The sequence below is a fragment of the Mercenaria mercenaria genome, chromosome 4 (genome assembly GCF_021730395.1).
Source record: "Mercenaria mercenaria strain notata chromosome 4, MADL_Memer_1, whole genome shotgun sequence".
In the NCBI taxonomy this organism is placed as follows: domain Eukaryota; kingdom Metazoa; phylum Mollusca; class Bivalvia; order Venerida; family Veneridae; genus Mercenaria; species Mercenaria mercenaria.
This window is the reverse complement of record NC_069364.1, coordinates 83,827,022-83,851,530: the sequence shown is the minus strand read 5'-3', so window position 1 is coordinate 83,851,530 and position 24,509 is coordinate 83,827,022. Positions and strand designations below refer to the sequence as shown.

Here is a 24,509-nt window from a genome sequence, read left to right as displayed (position 1 = left end):
AGAAGTGCAGGCACTGAATTCCTGTGAATCGGTTATACGCACGACATCCTTCATGCCCACAGTTATCTGTTTTCCTGTCAAAAGAGACAATTGCTTGCCGTCTTAGCGTGCTAAATGTTTGTTCAGATATCGGTTTTCCCGTTTTCAGACACAAACTGTTCATCTATTTATAAAACCATTTTTTGTATGTGAAGTATTCAATTTTTGCATTTGCCTGCGCTATATTTGGCCGGATTTTACTATGGAGTAAAGAACTTACATTGCTTTAAAGTTTCAAATCGACGAAGTTGTTGTCAATTTAGCTTACCGTAAATGACGTCAAAGTCACGTGGTATGGGCACACTGCCTATTACCTGGTATAAGTACCGTACAATATTATGGCGTTTCTATTTTTAGCAGTAATATAGGCTAGCAGTCTCGTTTAAAACAAATTATAATTATAAAAACGTATATCAATAGCTAGCCTGTTGGCACAGGGGATGAGTGAATGGAACTGTGATCATTTTGTAGTGATAATTTTGACGTTCGAATCTTACATCAGTCCAAAGATATTTTTATTTTGCATTACATACTTTACGTAGGTTTGTTCTTCAATAGTTTCTAATTAATTGTTTTGTTCTCATTTTCGAATAAAATTGGCCGCAGTATCATTAATTTAATCAATACCGAAATTAAGGCCGGGCAATGCTTTTTAAAGTGAGGTATAAGATTGTCATAAATTTATAAAACCATCCCGTTGTGCTTTAAATATCACAGGTGAGCTTCAAAAATATTACATCATTATCATATTATTTAAAGCGAAGTGTATTCAAGGGTGTACCTAGGCATACGCCGATACGACTGCGCGTACAATTCAAATACGAAAATGCTTAAAATGCAAAGCCTTAAGGCGGCTATTTCAAGTTCTTCGTTTAACAATATCATCTGAATAAGATAAGTTCGTTTTTGAAATAGTAGATTAATTTGTTCTTGTAATTATCTTGGAAAAAGTAAGGGTAGATTTCTTGGAAGCATAAGGCACAGCATATATAGCCAGAGCCACACATCGCCCAATAGGCCCTTCACAAATAGAAGCACAGACGCACACATGCACGCACACAAACAGACAGCGATGACAAAAAACACTGTATATATACGGCACCACCCAGGAACGACCAGTGGTAACACCTTCGATATTTTTCGTCATTCTAAATCATATTTCGCTTACAAAGAAACCATTTTATTTATGAAAGTTTGTCCACTTGACAGTATTCATTCAGTATTTTTGTTACCAGGTGCCCCTGTGTGCATTATTGTACCACGTGCGGACGCCTGGGTAGAACCACCGACCTTCCGCAATCCAGCTGGATGGTTTCCTCAGATGAAGAACTCAACGTCCCGAGTGAGGTTCGAACACACATCGGTGAGGTGCAAGTGATTCGAAATCAGCGACATTAAACTTGGCCTTGAGGCCCTAGGTAAAACATTGGTATTCAGCACGCACGGAGAGAACAAAAATGCTTGAGACATCCGAGGTCTGGAGTAAAAAAAAGCTTGCGCTTAATATTACATTTTACGTGAATGTCGATGTGCAATTCAATCCACATCCGCATAACGAAATAGAAAAAGAAATTTACACAGTTTGAATTTTCGTTTGCAACACTTAGATATTGTTAAAGTTGTCTAGAAAATGTTTATGTTCACGTGAGAAAGATATATCAATGATTATTTCATAAAACCTGACACATTTGCATAGTGTGGGTAGACGCATTTATCAAAAACCTGTCAAAATGCGGATGCAGAAGTCATACATGGAAATTAAATATTAACGATGATTTCAAAAACGATAACAACAAAAATAAGAATTTCTTATACAATCAAAACCTGCCAGGAGATGGAGACTGTCACCTACCCACTACTCGCAGCATACTGGACACGTTACGTATAGACTCAAACTTATGTTATTCTTTTGTCTGTTTACATTTCAAAACGCCATAATACTGTCCGACTCCTACAGAGTCTGCACTTTTATGTTTAGTAGTGACAGTTCAATACACGACTGAATTAATACATTGCAGTCGCGACTTTAGATACGAGTAATTTATTTTAACTAATTATATAAAATCCGTCGAATTTGGTTAGATTATTTTTGTGTATCATTTTCGTTGAAAACCAGGGACTGGAACATTTAGATTAAATCAGTTTGTTCAGACCTTCCCGGGTAAGTATGAATTTCTTTTAAAGTTTTATAATTAAACTCTGTAAACATTGGTGTAACCGTAGTGATAAAGGGATTTTGTAGACTATCAAAAAATAAGCTAGCTTAACCTCTGTGGTTCTCATTGCTTGTCAAATGCCCTGAGGAATATCTGGGATCTTCCTTCAGCATTAAAAGTCCTATGACCTGAATTACACCAATGCGACTCTAAACCAAAGTTACAAATACCAAACTTTACAAATAAACTTTAAAAGCACTGGTCTTCAGATCGTACGACAACAAAAAATAGAAAACATTTTAGGTAATAGGAAATTAATGCTTTATTTCTTAAAAAAAGCTTTGAAACTCAATCACTGACATAGTATAATATGACAAGAGCTCGTAGAACACGAAATGCCCCCCTTAATGCATCCAGTAATTGCACAAGGAACATAAATTATTATTTGATCACTGTGCACTGGACGTTTGACGTACTGACCTCAAAGCAATAATTATGGGTCATTTACCAGTCATAAGTATGAATGTGATCTTAGACCAATGCATTCTCTAGTTATTTGGCCAAAAAGAGGTTCTTTTGTACTGGGTCAATGCGACCTTTACCTTTGATCTACTGACCTCAAAAACAATAGGGGTCATCTGCTGGTCCTGATTAAACCCCTAAGTTTCGTGACCTTAGGCCCAAGCGTACTCAAGTTATCATCCGGAAACGGTTTAAATGTTCCGGGTCACTTTGACCTTGCCTTTGACCTACTGACCTCAAAATCAATACGGATCATCTGCTTGTAGTGATCAATATCCATATTAAAACAAAGAGAAATATCAAACAGGGAATGCCACGCACCAAAAGCGCAGCCTCCTCAAAACGAACCCCCCAGCACGCAAACGCGTTAAGTTTCGTGATCCAAGGGCCAAGCGTTCTTAAGTTATCGTCCGGAAACAGTTTAATTCTTCTGGGTCACTGTGACCTTGACCATTGACTTACTGAGCTCAAAATTAGTCAACGGACGGACGGATCCACAAAACGATATACCTCACCTTCTTCGAAGGGGGCATAATTATAACAAATGTTTACATTGAAAACTGAAAAGCGTTTGTAACGCTTCACTCAAGATCAACTGCATTAATTATCGCACCACCGCTAAATGTCGCAACCGCCGTTGAAAGGCTGACGTTAAATCACCGCTAAATGCCGTAAAATCATCTGCCGCAATATGTCGCATCTTTAATGTTAAATGTCGCATTTTCTTGCGTCATACTGCATTGTCGATCTAAAAGAGTTAACAACTACACTACACATGATAATACTACACGACAATGCGACATAACATTAATGTCACATGAGCAAAACACGACTCCGTAATTAAGACTTAAACATATTTAGTACTGCGACGAGTACCGTGTCGAGGCTCAAACCTTTAAATATCAAATCAACAACATATGTATGATGCGATTAAAAGGAACATGCAGTTCAACACGGTATGTCATTCCATAATCCACACAATGCATACTCACCCATGATTGTACGTACTCACCTAATTCATATGTCGGATTCAAAATTATTGAAAGTAATATTCTGTTGAAATTAAATTAGTTAATTTTTTTCTTGTTTTGTTGTACGACATTTATAATATATATATTGATCGTAGAATACATATTCCTCCTTGCTGTATTGGCAAAGACAGTGGAAAAGTTTTTTATTGCCGCGGCGATCCGGGTTCGTTCGATTCCCGATTCGGGTATCTTTTTTTCCCTTGATTTTTCATTCTTCATATAGTAAAGAAACGAAAACTCATATTCTACTGTTCATAATATGACCAAACTTCAATTCTGAAGAAAGATGGAGGTCAGTGCCTATAATATCGATTATCTGTTAATTTGTACACCAAACAAGATGTGTATTTTATACCATCACTCCCACGACATTTGAATTTCCCATCCTATTTGTTAACAGGTTTCTTCAAAGGGCTTGCTTGATTTTTATTTCAACGAAATTTACGAATAGGGAGAAAATGAGACGCAAAGTAAATTAACAACAAAAAACTTGGATGTATTGAAATGTAACCAGCGTGAATTTTTCAGTTAAATCCTGTTAACAGTAAATTTATTATTTCAAATGGAAATCTCATAACAGTGAAACCTGATAAAAGACTTGTAAATTGCGTTTTGTTTTGTAATACGTTTTGTTTCTTTTGGGTTTAACGTCGTTTTTTTTTTCAACAGTATTTCAGCAATGTAACAGGGGCTATTAACCTAATCAGTGTACCTGGGTTCTGTACTAGTATAAACCTGGTCCCCCGCAAGTAATTACCAACTTCCCCACATGATTCAGAGGTGAAGGACGAATGATTTCAGACACAATGTCTTTATCAAATTGCCACAGAGAACATACGCCTCGTCCGAGGACCGAACTCATGACCCCGCAATCCGTAGATATGCGCTCTTCATACCGAGCTTAGCGGTAGGACTAAATTGTGGGTTTTGCTGCAATGGTAAGAAAACAAAGACAAATATCAAACAGGGAATGCCACGTACCAAAGTCGCAGCCTCCCCAAAACGAAACCTACAGCACGCAGACGTGCACACTACAAACTCACACACACATACACATACACGCGCGCACACACACAAAGCCAACACACGAGGACAAAACGAGCAAAGGAACACACACACATACACGCGCACACACACAAAGCCTACACAATAGGAAAAAACGAACAAACAAAGGAACACAGTGGGGCACCGCCTTGGAACGGTCAGTGGCAAAAACACCACTAGGGAGCTTAAGTAAGTTAAGTGTGCTGTGCTTCTAACGGCTTTTTAAATAATACTTCACAGAGTTGGTATGTGATATAAGTTGTGATTATGAAGAAATATGGTCAACTAAGGAAGTAGGCAGTTGGTTCAACTCCCTGGTGACAGAACTATCACCTTACATTTATGTATCTAGTAGACCACAAAGGTTAGTTATACTTCAAACAAAGGTCTTGTATTGGTGTTAACAATATGCATGTTCAAAGACCAGAAAAATGTTATTGGCTTGAATTGTAACCTGCATCCTGCACATTTCTCCGGATTTTAAAACGTCTAAGTTAAATATTTTGTAAAGCACAATGACAGTCTGTCCTACTCAGTAAGTTGTAGAGAATGTCATATTTTATTGTACAATGCAAAAGTAAATATTGTTTTTCGGCGCCGCCGTTTATTTCCACTCAATATGCAGATTAAAATTGTCTCCCTGGACCAACGAAAACTCGCCTTATCGTCTATGGAAAAAAAAAAACGCGCGGAAGAGCCGGTAAAAATCACATGTTATGCATGTGCCGGTAAGTCGAAACGTGGGAGTCCCCGGGATTTCAGGTTCATAATTGCATATGTAAAATATTGTTTAGTTTACATGCAAGCTATTTCTTTTTTTTAAAAGTTCTAAATTAACACATTTTCAACTGATACAGGAGATTAAAGGTAGGTTGGTGTTGCTCATTTATTGTATTCTGCCTTAACTGATCTGCAAAAATAATGTTTAAATTATATCTAAAACATATTTTGTCTAATCGATAGAGCGAGGCAGAGAAGCAAAAACATAAAATTACTTGGCCTAGGTCGAAACACGAAAACCTTATGACCTGTTATAAAACTACACAACAATAAAACTTTATTAAAGACGTTGACAATTTAAGACCCGTCTGCTAAAATAGCGTTAAAGCGCACCAGGGTATTGTGTTGTGACTATTCAACTGCATAAAAAATCAAGGTTTTTTTGTAAAGATACAACTGAAGAAGTGGGCCCCAAATACGTCGAGTTACCTACAGTAAATGCGCCGTTTATCTTTTTTAAAAATATTTCTTGTTACTAATGTTTACATTGAAAACTGAAAAGCGTTTGTAACGCTTCACTCAATGTAAACTGCCTTAATTATCGCACCACTGCTAAATGCCGCAACAACCGTGAAATGTCGCAAGGTTGACGTTACATGTAAATATCGTAATCACCGCTAAATATCGTAAAATCGTCAACCACGATATGTCGCATTTTTAATGTCGAAAGAATTTGTCTAACGCTAAATGTCGCACTGTCTTTAAAACTAAGACATAAATTAACAATTCTCTGTTGATATTATTAAAATTTATTTTATGTAATAAACTTGAATTACCGATAATAAAATAAGTGGAGTTAGCTTTAAGCACGACGGAAATCATACATTCTTGTATACATTTTGAGGGAAGCAGACTTAACATTTTAATGTTATACAAATAATTATATAAACAAGAGGTTAATAATGGCCCTTGATCACTCACACGAGTTTCACAGCTTGCTTGAAGAATGTTGATGGAGGGTAAAAAAAATATTTGTGACTTTTTTTAAATAGGGCCAGTGTTCTCTGACAGGTAGATTTTTAATTTTCCAGTTAGTAATAACATTGTGTTTGGTGGGATGGGGTGATTTGGGCGGGGAAGAAGGGTTAAAGATGACAAGAATATAAGACATAATACCAACAAATATTACAAAATATTTCATTTTGGGGGGTTGCGTGGGGGTAATAATGTGTGGGGATGGGATAGAAGAGTAAGGAGGGTAATGTGGTCAAGCATAATGATGATGGAATACTAGGAGACAATATCTAGAAACAAAAATCAGAAACAATATCAAGGTCTCCGCTCGTGCCTGAAAATAAGCACCGAGGAGCACATAGGATCTTCCTCCGCCATTAAAGCTAGATAATCGCCTTATGACCTTAACTGTAAAATTCCAACATAGAAAAAGAACCCATGACCACTAAATATTCCGTTTTTTACAGCTGCACTGGTGCGAAACACTGGAACACTGCTTACGTTAACGGACTACGAGTATATGATAATAACACGAAGAGGTTTAAATCTCTTATGTGCACACCTTTATATGAACAGGTGTTATCAATATTGGTGCAGTTCGCATTATTAGCATATGCATCGTTTTGCGATTGAATGCTTTTCAACATATCCGGGTTCTATGACCTTTTTATGTTGCATATACCATACCTTTTTCCTATTACCTGATTACGATAATATATCTTGTAGCAGCTTTACTGTAATGAGTCAGAGTGGGCTGGGCTTGGCTACTTCGGCCTATGACTTTGATAGTAGACCACTCGTTGTTTTATATTTGGTATTGTGTTTGGAAAGTCGTAGGCAACTATCGAAATACTACTGTTAAATATAAGTTTTATGACACATATATAAAAATTAATCAAATTAACTCGAGCAATCAAAATAAGATGTCGTGCGATCGATGAAAGATTAGCGAGCTGGAGATAAGATGTCGAGTGCTCGAAACAAGATGTTTTGAGGTCGAGGTAAGAAGTCGAGCGCTCGAAACAAGATGTGAGATCGAGATAAGAAGGAGTTTACTCGAGATAAGATGTTTTGCACTCATGATAAGATGTAGTGAAATCGAAAAAGTTGTCGCGTTCTCTAGATACGATGTCGTGCGATCGAAATAAGATGTCATGCACTTGAGATAAGATGTCGGGCGCTCATGACAAGAAATCGTGCACTCTAGACAAGATATCACGTGCCCGAGACATGATATCGTGCACCTGAGATAAAATGTCGTACTCTCTAGATAGAATGACGTACGATCAAAATAAGATGTCGTACATGCAAGATTAAATGTTGATGATATGGCTTGCACTTGAGATAATAAATCGTGCTCTCGAAATAAGATGTGTTACGATCGAAATAAGATGTCGTGTGCTCAATACGAAACGACGCGTGACACTACGCACGGCAACGCGACACGATACTCGACACATGATACAACGTTCAACAATACGACATAAATGCATTGCGGTGTGTCGTGTGGTGTCGTAATGTCATGTCTCGTATCGCACGTCGTGCGTCCATCTGAAAGAGTTAACAATTACAATGCGACACAACACATGGCAATACTACACGACAATGCGACACAACATTAATGCCACATGAGTAAAACACGACTCCATGGGATTCCATAGTAAGGACCAAGTAAAATTTAAAAATGCGGCTTAAACCTTTAAATATCAAATCAATAAGGTATGTTTACAAGACGCCATTGAAAGGCAAACATGCCGTTCAGAACAGTGTCATCCTATAATGCATACAATGCATGCTCACCCATGATTGCACGCACTCACCTAATCTAATATAGCTAGAATCAAACTGCCCTGGATGGGCTTGCAGATGAGTTACGGATTCCCATCCCCGGATTGCTCCGGATGTGTAAGAAAAAATGGGTTTTGCAAATTTGTTACAAATACAAATACATCGCATTTATATAGCGCAAAAATTATAAAATATTCTATTGCGCTTTACAATTACATAAAACACATTTAAAATATATACATACAAAATATGACAGGATTCTAGAACTTAGAGTTAGAGATTTGGACATGTATAAATACTATTTTACAACACCTCTGATATTTTGTATTTTAACAAGACTACACTCATTGTTCATGAAACTGCCTAAATAAATGTGTTTTCAGTTTTGATCTAAAGTAGGCTTCAGACTGAATGATTTTCAGATAGCTAGGCAGATCGTTCCGCCATTTGGGACCAACGACCGCCATAGATCTGTCTGCTAATTTTGTTCGCCGTCTAAGGATGTTAAAGTTAGTGTCACTTTGTGAGCGAAGTCTGTATCGTTGTCGAATAGGTACAAACATTTCCCTCAGATATATTGGAGCTGTACCACTGATGACACAAAGACTATTACTAAAACTTTGAACATGACTCTAGCCTTAACTGGAAGCCAGTGTATTATTGATCGTAGAATACACATTTCTCCATGCTGTATTGTAAGACAGTAGAAAAGTTCTTATTGCCGCGGCGGCCCGTGTTCGATTTTCGATTCTGGTATCTTTTTTTCTTGATTTGGCAATTTCAAGATAGTATAGAAACAAAACTCACAAAATTCATATCCTAATGAACATATGACCAAACTTCAATTTTAAAGAAAGATCATTTTAGCCGAACTCTGAAGATATGAGTTTTTGTTAATTTGTACGCTCAACCAGTGTATTTTGTACCATGTAAATCAAGATATTTGAATGTCTATTCCTTCTTGTTAACAGGTTTCTTCGAAGGACTTGCTGGATTTTGGTTTCAACGAAATTAACGAATACGGAGAAAATGAGACGCAAGTTAGTTTAACAAAAACAAACTCTTTGATGTTTTGAAATGTAACCAGCGTGAATTCTTTATTTACATCCTGTTAGCAGTAAATTCATTAGCCCAAGTGGAAATCTGATAATCGTGACTCGTAAATTGCGTTTTAAATTTGTTTCGTTTGTTCTGGGTTTAACGTCGTTTTTCAACAGTATTTAGTTATGTAACGACGGGCATTTAACCGAACCAGTGTCCCTGGATTCTGTACCAGAGCAAAACTTCCCCATGTAAATCAGTGGTGGAGGACGAATGATTTCAGACACAATGTTTTTTATCAAATCGTCACGGAGAACAACGCCTCGCCTGAGGACCGAACTCACGACCCCGCAATCCGTAGATCTGTGCTCTTCCTACCGAGCTAAGCGGAGGACTAAATTGTGGTTTGTGCTGCAGTGGTAAGTTAAGTGTGCTGAGCTTCTAACGGCCTTTTACATAATACTTCACAGAGTTGGTATGTGATATAGGTAATGATTATGGAGAAATCGAGCCCACTTCCAGTATAAAAGCAGCAATATGGTCAATTGAGGAAGTATGCAGGTAGTTTATACTAATTTATTTTGGGTCGATTGTGAAACAACTTCTACAACTTCTATCAATTACTCTCGACACCTCATTCCTGATGGAAACCATCGCCACGAGGGTATGAGAGAATTTTAATGCTGAGCGCCAAGCAAGGGGGCTATTGCTACCATTTTTCACGTCTTTGGTATAACGCGGCCGGGGATCGAACCCATGACCTCCCTCACTCGAAGCGAACGTAGGCAGTTGTAACTGTACTTGGCTCAACTCCCCGGTGGCAGGACTATCACCTTACATTTATGTACCTAGTAGACCACATATTGTCTCTCTTTATCAAAAGTTAGTTACACTTTAAACAAAGGTCTTGTGTTGGTGTTAACACCACGCACGTTCAAGGACCAGAGAAATGTAACTGGCTTGAAGTATAACCTGCATCCTGCACATTTCTCCGGATCTAAAAACGTCTTGCTTAACATTACTTTGTAAAGCACGATGACAGTCTGTCATACTATGTGGTCATATTTTATCTTACAATGCAGAATTAGTCATAAAATTGACTATTATAGAGGGCTTGTCACTTATAACTAAAAATATGCGACATTAACATTAGCATGAAGTGGATTTCACTCTGTCAGATTTAATATTCAGTTATGTCATTGACTGAATTTTTCCGTAAGCTGGTTAAGCTCTTAAAAAGGCCGACACTTCTGGGTCCTTATTCATTAGCGTTACTTAGTCTTAAGAACGGCAGACATTCAATTTGCTACAACTTTTAAATAAAAAATTCATACAAGCGAAATTTGGCTGAGATCTTTGTTGCGACAGAATGCATTATGCCTTTTCATGCGAAGGTTCATTAAAATCTGTGCTAGTGCAGACAAGAAAAAATAGCACTTTAATGTCTAAGTCTAAATTACAGACTTTAACGTTTGATGAAGTACACGGAGACATTTCAACCCTTACCCAGCTAAATTTCTATAATGAACTTGTCCATCTTTCAATTTGGACAGTACCATTGACTGTTAAATGGGGTGCATACCAAAATGTGAGCAAGTGAGTTGGGTTTTACGGCGAATCGACACAAAATGGTCATATATCGCCGAGAAGAAGCCACATAGCAAACGCCAACTGTAAAGCATAAACATTTATGTAAAAAATGTTAAACATGCCTAAAAACATCCATGTAAAAATGTAAAGTACACTGCATAATGTAAAGCATATCTAAAATCATCCATGTAAAAATGTAAAGCATATCCAAAATCAGTTATGTAAAAATGTATATACGTATGTGTTAAAATATCAGCTGCAAACATAATAAAATTGCAAAAGATGTAAGTAAAAATTTGAAATGTTAGATTTTTTTTATAAATTCCTATCTGCTTTAAAAACGATAAAATATTTCCGACTGAAACGTTTTCAAATAACTCTTTCAAAGATTGAACGTCATAATATGTACTGCGCTGAGTAGCAAAGTCCACACAGTCGATTAAAATATGTTTAATAGTTAGCGGTGTTTGACATGGTACACATTCGGGTTGATCTTCTTTATTCAAAAGATAAGAATGAGTCAAACGGGTATGACCTATTTGACAGCGAGAAAGAACAACTTCCTCCCTGCGAACAGATCTGTTCCCTTGGTGCCATTCCCCTATAGTAAGTTTGATATCATGAAGTTTATTGAATGAAGCATTGTTCCATGACGATTGCCACTTAGATAAAATGTATGTGTTTATATTAGGCCTAAAATCGGTATGTGGTAATTTCAAATTAGATTGTGATAATGAAAGGGATTTCTTTGCTGCAATATCAGCGTCCTCGTTTCCATGAATACCATCATGACTGGGAATCCAACAAAATATGATAGTCTTTTTTAAAGATAGTTCATGAACCCTGAGAAGAATATTTTGAATGAATGGATCTTCCATATTTCGGTTATGAATTGAGTGCAAAACAGAAAGCGAGTCGGAAAAGATAATAAATTTTTCATCACTATTTTTTTTATATAAAATTTAGAGCTAAATCAATAGCTTTGGCTTCGGTTTCATTCATAGAAGATTTTATGCGAAATCCAAACGGTTTGATTTGTTTTGGTTTTTTCTCATATGATCGGTGTACTTTGGTTTAAAAATAATTTTATGAACAGGATTGGATTTGTTGGCAGCCACTCTTATAGCATATTGCAACGAAAACACTCACAGAATGGCGAACAGTGCAGGTCGTGATCAGACTGCACGGATGTGCATGCTGATCATGATCTGCACGGGTCGCAAAGGCAGAATCAATCGTGTCAAGCATGAAAAGGGTAAATCCATGTGTTAAGTCTATAAGAAGATGAATTTACAAACTAAATCATCATATGTTCACCATCTAAAATGTATTTAAGAACTTCAAAGATAAAAAATGTATAAATGTGAAAATTTAAATTTAAACTTTTCCACTCCTTGTTTCATAGAAATAACGCCTTAAGATCCAGTACTATTTCGCATTAATCATTTATCTAATTGCTATATCTTAACATTTCATTTTCCAAACAGTTTGTTAAAGAAAATATCCAGTTCAAGGTATTTTAACCACATCCTTTATAATCAAAGGAAACAAAAAATGACACCCACGTATACATATGTTTACAGGTGTTATAAAAGAACAGCACTTCAGTGAGAAGGCAGCTTGTTTTAAATAGGGAATTTCTGTATAATCAGCGTACCGGTGAGTTTTTACAGACAACATTTTTCATGTTTCTTACTATTCTTTCAGCTGATTGGTAATTAAATATCTAATTTAAACATATGAACAATCTTAAAGTTTTAAGTATTATGTTATAGATTATACAATCGGTGAAGTTTTAACGCTTTGAAATAGACGAAATAAATATATAGTTTTACAAAATTTATTATATAGAAAGAAACGACCAATAATTTCTTTAAATGATCCGAACTGTTGTACATTTTATTAAATCAAAGAAAACTGAAAAGACGAAGCGAAAATTACAGATTTTCAAGTCTTGAAACTGTCGGAATATAGCCGCGGAATCAGTCGTGACAGACTGCAAGAGTAGATTATTGAGCCACTGTCCAACATACCACATGTCTGTGTTTACTCGATAGCTGCCGTTATCGTAGTATTTCTGCAATTTAGAGACTTAAAACATATACAATACTGGATAAATTTAATTAAGCAAATAAAAGAGAAAACAATACTTATAAATGTGGTGTGATATGAATCGCCGTTTTTTGTAATTTTCTTTTGAATATGAAATACATTGGTTGTGTTTGAAGGGGCACGCCTTCAGAGATACTGGGGAAAACCAATCGAAGTGTAAAAAGATCTTTCATAACTAAGTATTTGTTAACTGAAATAAGATGAAAGTGATTCCGTGTATTCAAGGCAGTACTTATTCAATAAACACTCATATGTAGAAAATCACACAAAAGCGTTACTCACGCCGTAGAAATGTGATGGAATTAGAAGGATTTTTAGTTCAACACCTAAGATATCTTTTTTTTCTGTTTATTTATGATCTTTTTAAAATCTGATATGTACGTTACTCTTTATTTATTTATTTTTTTTTTTTGATGTTGGTCTGGAGGCAGGTCACTTTAAAGACTGAGCATTCTTGAAACGAAGAATCATTCCACCAGATGTACGGAGTCCTTTAAGTGACACACTCAGTACATTTAAAATAACGAACAAATAATACCTCGTTAAAATGAAATATGTAATCTATTCTTTTAAAGAAAACATTAACACTGAAGCATATCTTATTTTCAGTTTAAGTAAAACAGATCTTGTAAAAGATCAAATATTTCATTAGAACTAAATAAAAACTGTTAATTAAATGAAATGATCGTTTTCGTTTAAATTTGTTTAAATACGTTACATCGTTCATATGAAGCAAATATAGGCCTTAGTATATTGCTGGTCCAACGTGCTTGCTTGATCTTGTCTTATTTGAGAATAATAGCTTCAAAAAAAAAAAAAAAAAAAAAAAAACTGGTAAACTTTGAATTTCTAAACAAAATTATTATTTCGGGCAAAATTGATTTTTAAGCATCAAAATATTTAAACTCAAACTTTAAACTCACCCACTATTTTTTTTTTTTTTTTTTGCTTGGTTATATTCTATGCGTCCAAAGGACCGTCTTATAGCTTTTATTTATTATCTCAACAGTAGTCTGCAAGAGCCGAGTGGCGGCTGTACAAAATCTCCCCGTACTCGGACTCAGCAGTGTTATATTGTCTGGTTCTATAGGATCATGGCGTACATTTGGTTTTGCCGTAACAAAATTTCGCCAAAGTCAGTGCTAGGGGCGTGAAGGGAGTTGCATATTTAATAACCTTTAATGAACAGACTCAGTCAAACCGAATGTGCTATTAGTTTAATTGGTTGCATTCTATACTATTAAAACAAAATCAGGCCGCGGATCATTCCTAAAATGTAAAACAATTTGTACTATGCTACACACTAGATATTAACATTATAAAGTCGTGACTTAGTTTTTGGACTTGTGTTGTTACAAAAATGAAAACATAGGAAACTATTAATTTACAAACAGTTAAAAAGACAAGAAATAAAAGAGATGTGCTTGTTTTAATGTGAAATTAGGTTATGTATCTTTCATCCGTTAACAAGAGACCAGTCCCTAACTTTTGTGGTTAATCTCTGCTCAGACCGGTATTTAAGAAAACCATGTTGCTAGCTTAGGGAAGGTCGGTGGTTCTGGCCAGGTCTGAAATAATACCTAAATGGGTTCCTAGAGGTCTTTCTCATCCATTTAAACTGGAAAGTCACCATAGGACTTGAACCAAACCAGCGTGACATAAAACACAACGAACAAAAACACAAAGGGAACCACGACCGATTTCTGCGAGAACGTAAAAGCCAGATGTAATTCTTATACTGTATTCTCTTGAATACGCATTGTAATAAACCCGCAACTTTAAAATTCTTTAATAAATTACTTCTAGCTGCTTTAACAATAGGATAGCTTATTCATAATGTAAAGTAATTATTGATAAAGTTACGTAAATACGTTTCACTGACCACATATAATGCAAGATGCTGGGGCAGATAAACAACAAATACCACCACATTACCGCTGAGTTTGTGCTGATATCTTTAAAGATGTTTGAAATATACTTTTAACATTTATTCTAAATTCAGTAGGATATGCTTTAATTACTTTTCCTGTAGTGATTACAAATAAATGCATAGTTCAATATAATGGCAAGTATAACTGCTAGGGAAAATAGATGTACATATTAGATGTGTACAGATATGGTCTCATGTCAGAGTCAGACAATAAAAAAGATTTGAAACAATACATTTTGTTCTACCTCACATAATATTCTAGAAATTTTATTGGATAAACGATTGTCCCGTGCTGGCACCCTATATTTTTGTGGAGGACCAGTAGATTTTCCTGTCGTTCTAGCCTAAACATAAGTGGCCAAGAAAATATATCAACTATAGTTTGCTAGTGACCCTCCATTGAAATATGTGGAGTCAGTATGATAAATATTGGGACTCAGCTAACACCTCGCCCCACCCTCCATTTATCATACTGACCGACCCCACATACTTCCCTGACCTTATGATTAATGATAGCGGCATCACTCGTCGATGAAATACATTGTGTGATTTTTTAAAAATGTGTTAACGTGATAATGTTATGAAATATGTGAATGACAGTTCAGTTCAATTCTGTTTAAAATATCGGTCTAGAAGTCTTACAGTTTAAAAAAAATATACAATGTATTAATGTTGTTTTCACAAAATGTTATGAATTGTGCTTTAAATTGTAGATACAGGCAAAAGATGAGTAGGGGAAAACGTCGTTACAACGAAATGAACGAAAGCAGTGTTACTCCGGATGAAGATTTCACTGTCTGTGTTGAGATAGCGGACAGACCAAAAACTGCTTGCAAGGCTATCATGAATGTACAGTTGACTGGGGATGGCGTGGTCAGTGAAGAAGACGAGTTTGTGGTATCTGAATTCCCAAAACATGTCAAAAGGGGTCAGAAATATTACTTCCCAATAAACGAATCAAAGGTACGGTTACTATGTAGCCAACTCAATTGTAATATTAGATGAACCCCCACCAAAGGAGCAGATTTCACGAGATTTTGAGATTTATATCATGAGTTTAGAAATTTAGACTGCTTCTATTAGTAACAACAGAAATAACGTAACGATTCATTGGATGCTATTTTAGTTATTATCATTACATGCGGCCCTGGTGATATCATATTGTTCATCTGGACACGGCAATTATTCAAGTTATCTAAGTTTTCAATGAATATGTATGATAAAATGGTCCTTGCAGTCAATACTGTGCATCTTTTATACATATAAGTAAAAAAATTCAACAGGTAGATGCACGTTAAGGTTATCACTGAAAACGAAATTTAACAAGTTGATTCGCTAATGTCATAAATTGCGCTTTTATATTGTTCCGTACTGTAATGCAATTCACTCTAGTTTAGGTGAAAAATCGAACATTGTGTTTGCGTATTCCTGAATATTTCGCACTTACTCAACACCACAGATGACAAACAATAAATATTTTATATCTTATATCTATATTATTTATACAAACAGATTAAGAATGTTACAGGCGTCAAAGTTCGTGGTGATATGATGGTTGGCAAGGCTGGTTGGAACATCGATAAATTTACGGTTACCAACAATAAAACAGGACAGCAGAACGTCATTCCTGTTTTTACAAATATCAAGAGTGAACGCACGTACACATTCCTAGTAGATGATGTATCCCTGCCACAAATGGACTCTAGGAGAGGTATAATAAATTCTTTTCCTGACATTTTGATTTGTTTGTATGTTTTGTAGGAATTTAAGTTACAACGACAAAGACCATTATTATAAGCACTAACAGACACTTGTTACAACCTTTAACCATCAGCAAGACAGCTGATTTGTTCACAATAAACCGATTTAAACTTTCCATTGATGTCTTGCTATTGCCCGTTCCAAAACGATTTCAACAGTGTTACTTTGTTTGTTTAATCTTGTTGGTCTGTTTCGTTAATGTTTTTGTAAAAAAAGCTATTACGTGCACATTTATGCATACACTGCTGTTTGACGTCTTGCTTAGACGGCTGTATTTTGTTCAAGGGTAGTCGCTGTTTTTGGATTTTTTTTCGTTGATTTTTGTACCTAAAGGACTTAATGAAGAGTTATGATCCGATAAAGCACTTAATGACGAGTGATGATCCGATATAGCCTTCCTTTAGCCAACATATCTCTTATATTTATTAGACTTTGAAAAAATACTTGATGCAATATTTTTGTAACTAACTGATGGGATACTTGATCAAAAAATGAAATAATCAAATGTATATCCATTTTAGCAGAAAGACAAAACGATCTGGAAGAAATGAGGGATTTGTACGAGCTTATCGAAGAGAAACTTCCAGGTGGTCCGCCATTGGTGAAGACATTACCATCAGAGGAAGAGTTTTCGTTCAGCTATAAGTTAGAGATAGTTGGGAAGCTGAAGGAGTTAGAACTTGACGCCAAAGTCAGAGAACTGTTTTCTGGTGGATTTAAGGAAATGGCAGACATTGAGAAAGTTTACCATTGGGTATTTGATGTGTTTCCAGAGCCGTCGAATCTCAACAGGTAATATAAATGTTAATACAGAAATACCAAATGATATCGATCAAATTCAATTCAATTGTTCAAAACAATACTGTAATTATAAATGATATTGTAAGAGGTTAGTCCGTAATGTTATCTTACCTTAGGGAAAGAAATGACTTTATTGATATAAAATGTATTTTTGCCTGATTGCACTGAAAACCTTAGTCGTACTTGACTTTGTATCTTTTAAAAATAATTGTACAAGACATTAGCTGGGTTTTATCCCCCGATTTCCGGTCGAATGGTAGAAAATGTAAACATACCTGAATGGCAAACCTGTCAATTTTTGGTTTTGTAAACAACATTCAGGATAGCTTTTTAAATACTTTCTTATATAAAACCAAAAATTGGAACTTTCTTACACAGGTGGCGAGATGATGTTCTGTTTGGAATGCAACGTCTGATGGGTGTAAACAGCAATGTTATTTCCTTGTGTACAAAGATACCAGAAAAGCTTAATGTCAATGGCGAGATGCTACAGCCGTTTCTTGAAAACCTATCACTCCCAGAGGCTCTAAAGAGAAAAAGAATTTTCATAATCGATTACGAAATATTACAGAATCTACCAACAAAAGCTGGATACGTGATGAGCGCTCCCATAGCGTTATTTTTCCAACGTAATGATGGTAAAATAGTGCCAATCGCTATTCAGCTTTTCCAGAAATCTGGTGTGGCTAATCCTGTTTTCTTTCCAAGTGATCCTGAAAACACATGGATTCTAGCAAAGATGTGGTTCAATGTAGCGGATGCAAATTATCATCAGTCTGTTACACATCTTGGCCTCACTCACTTGAAGATGGAAGGCGTTGTCGCTTCTACACACAGGCAGATACACAAATGTCACCCAGTGTACAAACTGCTAATGCCGCACTTCATCTATCTTTTGGCAATCAATTCATCTGGCCTTCCACTATTGCTAGATCAGGGCGGTTATGGAGACAAACTACTTACACTTGGCAGCGATGGAATGAAAGCGCTAATAGTTCGAAAACATAAGAAGTGGAGATTGGACGTTGAAGGTACTTTGCCAGCTGATCTGAAAAGAAGGGGCGTCGACAATCAGAAACTGCTTCCCCATTACTACTACAGAGACGATGCCTTAGACCTCTACAAAGCTGTCCGGTTGTATGTTAGGAAATATCTTGATCTATATTATGCCTCGGACAATGAAGTTAGAGATGACTATGAACTACAGAATTGGAGGAAAGAGCTCACTGCTCCCGTAAGCAAACAGGGTCTCGACATGAAGGGAGTGTTTGGAGAAAATGGCAAGTTTAGCAGCAAGGAGCAGGTATGCCTTACTTTGACAAGCATTATCTTCACATGTAGTGCTCAACATGCTGCCGCTAACTTCCGACAGTATGAGGAGTACGCCTATCCACCAAATCTTCCGCTAAGTCTTCGTGGAGGTCCGCCAAAAAGTAAATGTGCTTTAGAGGAGGATGACTTGGTCCAAAGCGTACCAGAGAAAACGACAACATACGACACCATGGTCATTACTAATGTCCTTAGTACAAGAGCAATGAACAAGCTAGGTGACTTCGAGGTCAAGTAGATCACTGATGAAAAGGCGCTGAAGGTAGTTGATGAATTTCGAGCAGATCTTGCACGTATTGCCAAAGAAAATAGAGAAAAGAACAAGACAAGATTAGAAAGATATACATGTTTGAATCCTAATCTTGTACCTAACTCAATAAGTATATGATCATGATTACAACGGTTAGATATATACACCGCTGATACAACTGTATAAAGGATTTTTCAATTCATCAAAACTTTTTTTATCACAGTGGAGTGTCTAAAACACCCTAGCACAACTTCAAAATTTCTTAATGATGGTTTTACAACATAAGATTTGCTTACAGTGAAGAATTCTAGGGTATTTGCTTAGTGGACATGGATGAAAGGAATTACCATCTCCATTAAAATACATTTGGGAGCCAAGATCTGTCTTCACTTATTTATGAAAACTGAATGAATTACTAGAACAAATGTCTGAAAATTTATCAGCGTTTTACTGGTATTGAAAACTTCACAGCGTCGTAAATGTGATAATTATTTTATGTAATTCAGAATTCAATGCTATTTTTATGCGTTTATACGGGTATAAACAATATTGAGACCTCTTGAGAATTCATAATTCCTGATTATTTGCTAGAAATCCCAATGTGTTTTATACCCGTACAAACGCACAAAAATAACGCCTTCCGGTAAAAATACAGTTCTTTGTTATGGGTTAAATCCGGTGAAAAATCACACGGTCGTATCGATTTAATTTTGATCTTTACCAGCAGAAACATTAGATTTAACTATAGTTTAATGTTCTTTTTAAAATTTTGACGTCAAAGTTTTAAAGATTTTTTCACAAAACGCCAATTCATTTATGTTTTTTTTATTGACGTCAGATTGCGCGTGCAATCTTGCGGTAAGGGCCGCACTCGATATTACTTCACCAATCTTGTTTTTACGAAAATAAACGCTATTTTTTTCTTTCTATGCAAATTAAACAATGAATGTAAATATTATGTATTATGCACTATATTACTGTTTAATCAAGAAGTGTTTACTATTTATAAACGGTATGTCACAGATATTATTCTAACTCTGATTAATTGTAATTAAGGCAGTGTATCCGTAATGACGATAGGCATTTCCCGTTAGTTTTTATGAGCCGCGCCATAAGAAAACCAACAGTGCATTTGCGACCAGCATGAATCCAGACCAGCCTGTGCATCCGCACAGTCTAGTCAGGGTCCATGCTGTTCGCTTTCAAAGCCTATTGCAATTAGAGAAATTGTTAGCGAACTGGTCGCAAATGCAATATGTTGGTTTTCTCATGGTGCGGCTCATTTATTGACCGTACGCTAATTCGGCATTCTCAAATTGTTATGAAAAAAGCAATTTTCTGTCTTAGTTGCCGAAGCAAGAATAAAATACATTTTCATTGTTGCTCCACATCCTTAACTTCCTTATTATTTCTTAGTTTTATAAGTGTGCTTGTTCACAAACTATAATATCATATTTTCTGTATTTCTTTATCATAATGTATAGCATGTTGTTCATTATAACTGTCAACAGCTTTTAATCGTTTAGAGTCTTATTCAATAAATTGCTTTAAAAATAATACTGTTGGTCTTACTCTAATTTACATGTATAACCAAATAAGTATGCAAACAGAATAAGAAAATGCAAGACCATAAGGTCTTTGTCAAACTTTCAGATGCTAACTTGATTGTTTAACTTGATTGCAAGTTTGAATTAATTTTGCCTTGAAGCAATGTGTCATGTTTAAGTGTCACATCCCATATACTCCCTAATATGTGCGAATGTTATATATATAACACTATTCTGTGCGCCCTCTAACTCAGATAAAAGGTAACTTAAAGGTAGATTAGCTCATTAAGACAACATGACATGTGCCTAGGTCTGTTTTTCAGATAGTTCGTATATGAAGATCCCGGTTGTAAACAGTTGTTTACCATAATCAGCTGTGAACCCGTACCTCCAAGGTCAGTGTCATATTTATGAGTTTATATTTTAGGACTGCATACAGCATCGTCTAAATCTACAAGTTTCACAGATTCGTAAAAAGCCTGAATAAACAAGAAGACAATTTATTGCATAAAACGCAGGTCCGTAGCCCTAATGTAATTGCAACCCGTTGGAAGCCACGATTTATCTAGTCTTTATTGTTTCAATAAACACTTATCAAAGGTTTAAATTTATGATAAGTCTTAAAAAAACAAAGACAAATATCAAACAGGAAATGACATGTTCCAAAAACGCAGTCTTCTCAAACCGAAATCCACAGCACGCAGACGTGCAAACTACAAACACACACACAAAGCAAACATACGAGGACAAAACGAACAAATAAAGGAACACAGTGGGGCACCGCCTTGGAACGATCAGCGGGGATGCTTGGGGGGGGGGGGCTTAAACTGGTTAATGGTGCGCACCCAACCTCACTCTTACCCCCACCATGTTCCAAGGACACGGGGCATAGTAAATAAAAGTAATCCCCGCCAAGTGAATCTCTAACATACGTAATGGAAACTCAACTTGTTATATCCATTATTTGAAGACCTACCATTAAGTTACTATAGTCAGGACAGAATACGTCATGTTTACAGTACGATTAGGTCAGTACTTACTGACAAATATCAATGATTCCCAGGTATATAAATGTTAACTTTAGGTATCGCACAGTATTATGGCGTTTTGAAATGTAAACAAACAAAACAAAAACATGAACGTAAGTCAAAACACTACAATGCAAATGATAATTCCTCGTTGGTCGAGCGGTAATGGTATTTGTGTTATACTTTTTCGTCCGGAGTTCAAGTCTCAGACCTGTAAAAAATTAAAATTGTATTTAATTTGTTAGTTTTAATATAACTTTACGAAGACTTTGACATGATCTGATATTTTTAAGCTTTCTTGTGATATCTTTAAAGCTCAACGGATTAGTTTTATAAATTTTATAACAATCTTACATTTCACTGTAAATAGCTTTGCCCGGGTATAGTTTCAGTATTGATTGTTTTAAAGATACTTCCGATTTTTGTACGAAACGATGAAACAAAACAATGAATAAGAAACTGGAGAAAAACAAACCTACACGAAGTATGGACCATGATGGTCCTGAATCGCTCACATCTTCCCACATGAACCAGTTTTGAGTATGACGTCGTTTTTTCTATTATTTGACATAGGGACCCAGTTTTGAACTTGACCTAGATATTGTCAAGATAAAAATTCTGACCAATTTTCATGAAGATCCATTGAAAAATATGGTCTCTAGAGAGGTCACAAGGTTTTTCTATTATTTGACCTATTGACCTAGTTTTCGAAGGTACGTGACCCTGTTTTGAACTTTACCTAGATGTCATCAAGATGAACATTCTCAATAATTTTCATGAAGATCTCATGAAAAATATGGCCTCTAGAGAGGTCTCAAGGTTTTTCTATTTTTATAACTACTGCCCTAGGTTTTGACCGCACGTGACCCAATTTCGAAAATGACCTAGATATCATCAAGGTGAACATGCAGATCAATCTTCATGAAGATCCATTGAAAAATATGGCCTCTAGAGAGGTCAAAAGATTTTTCTAATTTTAGACCTACTGACCTTGTTTTTGAACGCAGTTGACCCAGTTTCAAATTTGACCTAGATATCATCAAGATAAACATTCAGACCAACATACCTAGTTTTTGACCGCACATGACCCTCTTTCGAACTTGACCTAGATATCATCAAGATGAACATTCAGACCAGCTTTCATACAGATCCCATGAAAAATATGGTCTTTAGAGAGGTCACAAGGTTTTTCTATTATTTGACCTATTGACCTAGTTTTTGAAGGCACGTGACCCACTTTCGAACTTGACCTAGATATCATCAAGATGAACATTCAGACCATCTTTCATACAGATCCCATGAAAAATATGGCTTCTAGAGAGGTCACAAAGTTTTTCTATTATTTGACCTACTGACCTAGTTTTTGAAGGCACGTGACCCACATTCGAACTTGACTCAGACATCATCAAGGTGAACATTCTGACCAAATTTCATGAAGATCTCTTGAAATATGTGGCCTCTAGAGAGGTCACAAGGTTTTTCTATTTTTAGACCTACTGACCTAGTTTTTGACCGCACGTGACCCAGTTTCGAATTTGACCTAGATATCATCAAGATGGATATTCAGACTAACTTTCATACAGATTCCTTGAAAAATACGGCCTTTAGAGATGTCACAAGGTTTTTCTATTATTTGACCTACTGAACTAGTTTTTGATGGCACGGGACCCAGTTTCGAACTTGACCTAGATATCATTAAGATGAACGTTCTGACCAATTTTCATGAAGATCTTATGAAATATATGGCCTCTAGAGAGGTCACAAGGTTTTTCTATTTTTAGACCTACTGACCTAGTTTTTGAAGGCACGTGACCCAGTTTCGAACTTGACCTAGATATCATCAAGATGGATATTCTGACCAACTTTCATAAAGATCCCACAAAAAATGTGACCTCTAGAATGGTCACAAGCAAAAGTTTACGGACGCACGGACGACGGACGCCGCGCGATCACAAAAGCTCACCTTGTCACTTTGTGACAGGTGAGCTAATAAATGTTTGCACCTTCTCCAAACATACAAACTTTTAATTGATGGTACTAGTTTTGTTGCTTGTTGAGTTTAAAAAATGAAAAAGTTACCTTTTTACTAGTCAGTCAGTTTTATTCTGATATTGCTTGATTCTAGTCAGAGAATTATTTGGGTATTGGTTACTGTCAGATCTAGTCACATTTTTGTCATGTCTCTGTCATAATTGTTTTCATGTTCAGTTATTAAAAATAAATTGTCTAAATGTTATTTGATTCACATTTTCACTCAAGTTTTATATATCAAAAGTTTTGTTTGGATCTATATAGATCTATTCATAAAAATTCTTTTATGGGCTGAGATAGTTCAGTCACCTGAAATACAACATTGAAATGTTCCGACAAACACACACACACACACACATACACACACAAATCCCAACCAACCGACCCTCTCTTTTTTCAGCATGTTACAGGAAACAAACATATTTTTTTAGACCTTATGGTGATACAAGTTGTGTGCAAGTTTGGTTAAAATCAATTAATAAATAAAGCTGCTATTGTGCAGGCAAGGTCAAAGAAGCTAATTTTGACCCTTTCAGGGGCCATAACTCTGGAACCCATAATGCGATCAGGCCAGTTCAAGAAAGGAACCAAGATCTTATGGTGACATAAGTTTTGTGCAAGTTTGATTAAATTCAAATCATTAATGAAGCTGCTATTGTGCAGACAAGGTCAAAATAGCTAATTCTGGCCCTTTCAGGGGCCATAACTCTGGAACCCATAATGGAATCTGGCCAGTTCAAGAAAGGAACCAAGATCTTATGGTGATACAAGTTGT

General features: G+C 36.0%; 1 protein-coding gene across 2 annotated transcripts; it reads left to right on the top strand.

Moving 5' to 3' along the window:
- Nucleotides 1-12,467: 12,467 nt before the first annotated feature.
- On the top strand, nucleotides 12,468-20,641 carry LOC123553546 (polyunsaturated fatty acid 5-lipoxygenase-like). Of its 2 annotated transcripts, none has more exons than XM_053541844.1 (5): nucleotides 12,468-12,604; nucleotides 15,701-15,950; nucleotides 16,500-16,698; nucleotides 17,273-17,540; nucleotides 17,928-20,641. In XM_053541844.1, the coding sequence occupies exons 2-5, from the start codon at nucleotides 15,714-15,716 to the stop codon at nucleotides 19,114-19,116; spliced, it is 1,893 nt and encodes a 630-aa protein (XP_053397819.1). In that variant the 5' UTR covers nucleotides 12,468-12,604; nucleotides 15,701-15,713; the 3' UTR covers nucleotides 19,117-20,641. The 2 variants fall into 2 exon arrangements, with proteins under 2 accessions (XP_053397819.1, XP_045199187.2); XM_045343252.2 differs by having other exon boundaries at nucleotides 17,270-17,540.
- Nucleotides 20,642-24,509: the final 3,868 nt, after the last annotated feature.